This window comes from Ovis canadensis, chromosome 22 (assembly GCF_042477335.2).
Source record: "Ovis canadensis isolate MfBH-ARS-UI-01 breed Bighorn chromosome 22, ARS-UI_OviCan_v2, whole genome shotgun sequence".
In the NCBI taxonomy this organism is placed as follows: Eukaryota; Metazoa; Chordata; class Mammalia; order Artiodactyla; family Bovidae; genus Ovis; species Ovis canadensis.
The window spans coordinates 22232629-22237382 of NC_091266.1; the positions used below are offsets into that span (position 1 = coordinate 22232629).

General features: G+C 45.5%; 1 protein-coding gene across 1 annotated transcript; it reads right to left on the bottom strand.

The window, feature by feature from the left end:
- Positions 1–1112: 1112 nt before the first annotated feature.
- Positions 1113–4455, bottom strand: DKK1 (dickkopf WNT signaling pathway inhibitor 1). The gene is made up of 4 exons (XM_069567248.1): positions 3899–4455; positions 3511–3667; positions 2214–2357; positions 1113–2096 (listed from the first exon to the last, which is right to left on the bottom strand). Exons 1-4 carry the CDS (start codon positions 4130–4132, stop codon positions 1843–1845), a joined length of 789 nt encoding a protein of 262 aa, XP_069423349.1. The 5' UTR covers positions 4133–4455; the 3' UTR covers positions 1113–1842.
- Positions 4456–4754: the final 299 nt, after the last annotated feature.

The window sequence follows — 4754 nt, forward strand, 5'->3', positions numbered from 1 at the left end:
ATTGTCTCAAATATTTGAGATTCTTTAAATGATCCTTTTGATTTTGTATTGTATCTGACTTCCAGTTTCTAGTCTCCATTACTAATAAAAGTGTCTATGGTTTTGATAAATTCTTTTTTCACATTTTTTAATGTGCAGAGTCTCTTTGTGATATTCCCTTCCTAGGTACTCAGTTGGGCAGAAGGAAGAGGCATGCCTCCTCGGTGGCTTTCTCATTCTCCCATCCCCATTATGGTATGGGAAGCAAGGAGGGCTAAAACCAGGGCTGATGAGCTGATACATGCAGAGGTGAAGTCTGGCTGCAGCTGGTTCCTGTATAAATGAAGGGATCCCATCACCAAGGCCTTTTAAATGATTGCTCCTCTCCCTTCTGGAAACAGAGGCCCTTCTTTCTTCTTTTTGAAGAAAGGGCTTCATGTTTCCTTTCCTCTCCTGTGCTTTATTGGAGATGGCAGGCCTTAGATTTGGCCTTCTTGGCACATCAGCCAACTAGAACAGGTAGAAAAAGAAAGTTTCTCCAGGGTAAGGACACCGAAGCTTCCAAACAAAAGGAATGTAATAGCAGACATCCTGCCAGTTCCCTTCTCAGGCAAGAACCAACCAACCCTTGTGTCCTGTTGGCAAAACCCCTTGAAATTGAACCACTTCCAGGAATACAAAAACAACAAACATTCTAGGACATCTGTGTTATTTAATGAAACTTTTTAGACAAATTGATCAGTGACTTTCCTTTGGAATGCCTTGGACCCAACATTTTGTGGGTTTGATGTAGACTTTTTGAATATTACAGAATAGGTGTGAATTGGGGCAATTGCTCTCTTCTTCAGAGAGAGTATCAGATTTGTCAGTATCAAAGTTGGCAAATGAAAATACAAAGCCAGTTCAGGCTTCATTTCTGTGGGTTTTCTTTTAAACAGTATAGCCTATCCTTTTCCAGTGAACAGATGTCTGGTTGAACAAAAATTGAAATAGTCAATTCACCTAGCAAGAGAAGCAAAGAACAAAATGAGAGAGGATTTGTGATTTTTAGGTAATAATTATTTACAAAGCAAAGTAGTTGAAACAAGTCTTCCTGGCATGAAGTAGTATTTAAGATAGTTCAGACGCGCTAATTTGGTACAAAATTTGCATGTATTTGTCAACTGTATTTATACACCCACACAAACACACTCCCACATACCCTGGTACATACAGCCCTCTAAGATCACACTGCCAAAATGTATCTATACTTTTAATATTTCGTGGTATTAAGTTAAATTTTATTTCAAGGACTGTCACAACCTAGAGATAAATAGGATCCAAGTACTGAGATAATACATTTTGGAAAATAATATTTTTATGATAAATCTTACATACCTATCATCATTCCAAAAGCTCCGTATACTCTAGATTCTAGAATTAAAAGGGGGAAAGGTTTTACATTTAGGAAGTATAAGCTAAAAGTATTTCAATTCAATATAGAATAAGCTGAAAGTATTTATTTCAATTCAATATAGAGTATTTATCAGAGTCAAGATAACAATCAATGTGTACAAAAATTTACATGACAAGAGGAACAATAGACAACGTAGCACCTTTAGAAAAATAATTAAAAGATTTGTTGCATTTACAGGTAAGTGCCACATGGAAAATTTACAACACAGTAATTTACTGCAATCAATGACAGGAGAGTTCCACAAAGAAACAAAGCTCTTACACCCCAGATTTTCGGAAGGTATTATTGGAATGCTTAACTGTAACCACAGAATTTGTACATCCTTAAGGACTGAGCTCACAAAAGTCACAAACGGTTTTCACAACATATATTATGTAAACGGAGTCCACTGTGTTCGGACAGCTGGCTTAGTGTCTCTGACAGGTGTGAAGCCTGGAAGAATTGCTGGCTTGATGGTGATCTTTCTGCATCCGGCAAGACAGGCCTTCTCCACAGTAACAACGCTGGAATATCTCCAGCCCGTGGGAGCCTTTTCTCCTGTGCTTGGTGCACACTTGACCTTCCTTGAGAACAGGTTTACAGATCTTGGACCAGAAATGTCTAGCACAACACAACCCTGCAGCGCAGTCCGATGAGCGAAGACAGACAGTACCTTCTTGTGCTAGGGAGACAATAGGAAAAGTACTTGGTCACTGCTAAGCCTGCATTATTTCATTCAGGTAATCCAAAAGACACTATAAAGGTGCTAACAAAAACGTCTTTAGATCCTTTCACCTACCTTTGGTATGATACGTTCTTGAAGACAGTGTAGTTCTTCTCGAGTACCCATCCAAGGTACTGTGTTCATTACCAAAGCTTTCAATAATGGTTTCCTCGATTTCCCCTCGATGGAAATGATTTTGATCAGAAGGCATGCATATCCCTAAGGAAGCAGGAGATAGTGATTAACTCCAGAGCTGTAATATGTTCCTGCTAATAGCTGTGACTGTGGCAGTCTGCTATGCCTATGCCAACTTGAGCTACCTCCTTGTAGTGACATTAAACAGGAGCCAGACTTCCTAGTGTTAAAGCAAAACTCCCTAATGGACAGAAGCATCAGTGTGTGCACTGCGCACTCATACATAAAAGCCCCAATCTAGACACTTAAAATACTTTCTCAGCAGCCATGGTAGTGGCCGTGAAATTTCTGCCCATTTTAATATCACCCTTGGGGTAAGAAAAATAAAATCAATCAGTCACTTAAAAAATTGTATTTAAAAATAACTTTCCTGCCCTCTGTGCTATAAGGATTCTGTCAGCCTAAGTTAAGCAAATGCAATGCCTGCTGCCTGGAAGATTACAATCTTTTCCACCAATTACTTTACTGTATAATGTCTATATTACAGAGAGATTGAGTTAGTTCATCCCAGAGTATTATTGGGTCCTAAGGAGGATCGCCACGCTTAAGTTTATTTCTGGAGCCTTCTTGGGCTGAATCTACCTCTCTGAGACATTAAAATTACGTAGATCTGTGGTTGAGGGGAAGAGTACTTATTTTAAGATAGCAGGAGGTAGAAGCAGATAAAGATGGAGAAGCCAGGATGTGAGGGCATCGAGATCTCCTTTAAGAATGATCTGCACAGATAAATCGCTCGAAATGACAGCAGCTTGCACGCAGATCGTGAAAGAGGCTACCTGGCAGAGCTGGGAGAAGCACGGTAAGAAAAATGGAACAGGCAACTGCATGCCCGTTCTGATGTCCTTGGGGTCTCTGTAAGTTCCACCTCCCTGCCCATCTTCATTTTCAAATTGTATCAAGGCTCTCTAGACAAATTCTTATGGAAGTGTCCACTCTGAGGTAAGGCGCCCTCTTAAGTAATCGAGGGGCACAAAGGGATATAAGAAGCTCCAAGACCTCCATACTTATCTTTGCTCCCAGGTTAAATAGTAGCCTGAAATCTTTTCTGGGGAACCTCGCACGTTGAACTCCCATTGGCAAGGTAGTGCCAAAGTGTTCTCAGCTGAGAGGATTTGCTCTCAGCTGTAGGCGCGGAAGCAGAGGACGGTTTGAGTCCGAAGAGAGCTGCCCGACTCACCGTTTTTGCAGTGATTCCCAGGGCAGCACATAGCGTGACGCATGCAGCGTTTGCGCAGCTTCCGACAGGCTTGGCAGATTTGCGCGCCGGCCCCGCGGGTGGGACTGGCGCAGTACTCGTCCGCGCTGCACTCCGCGTCCTCAGCGCACGGGTATGGCTGCGGGAAGGGGGCCGGGAGAGGGTGAGGCGCTTGGGCACCCAGTTCCGCACTCCTGGACGCCTCACAGTCCCTTTCAGCCCACCTCTGCAAAACCTTGCCGCTCACTGCTCCCAAAGGCAGTTGCCAAACGCACCTTGAACTACTCTTACACAGCCCGTTCTGCGCCCTCTTCCCCAAATGGGACCCGTTTGGGCTCGTAGCATTCCCGATCCGCAAGACCCTTCTCACCTGGTGTTTGTCGTGGTACTTGTTGACTCCCTCAAACGGAATCCCGGGAGCCGCGCTGACTGCGGAGCCTGGGTGCCCGGCAGCGCCGCTCATCTGCGGGGTGTTCTTGATGGCGTTGGAGTTGAGAACGAAGTTCAAGGTGGCGCTCACTCCCAGCAGAGGGTGACCGCAAAGAGCCGCAGCCACCAGGGCGACCAAGACCCGGGCAGCACCCGCTGTGCCCAGAGCCGTCATCTCAGAAGGACTCAAGGGAGAAAAAGAGAAAGGAGGAGTGTCGCTTTGCACGCCTAGTCCCCGCGGAGCTGTGCTGGCGCCGCTGCAGAGACAGGACTCGGAGCGCCCCCACCGGTCCCAGAGTCCTGACCCTGAGTGCAGGGCTCTGCGCCGCCACCGCCGCCGCGGCTGCCTTTATACTGCGGGCGTCGAGCGTTCCGGCCCCTCCGGAGAAGACAACAAAGCCGGATTGGGATTTCAAAGCGTTGGGAGGGGCTGGAAGGAGGTGTGTTTGTGTACATGAAGGGGAGCCTTTGACACTCTTCACCCCACCCCTCCCTTGCGAAGTCCTGCCCCTGTCCAGCTCGCCTTGGGGTGACTGTAATCAGCGAGCACTAGAGGAGACAACTTTAATAAATGCGGGAAGTGGGAGGAACCTCGGGAGCTCGGGTGCCCTTGCCTTGGAGTAGGAGTACTGGGATCTGAAACACTTTCCGACAGGCGTTGTGATATTCTCTCTAAAGCCACTTTTCTCTCTTCATCACGCTAGTACCATTTTTTTATTGTGCACGTAATGTTTAATATTAAATACAACCCAATCAGTAATTGAAAGTCCCTATGAAAACGTTTCAGCGAGAGGGCC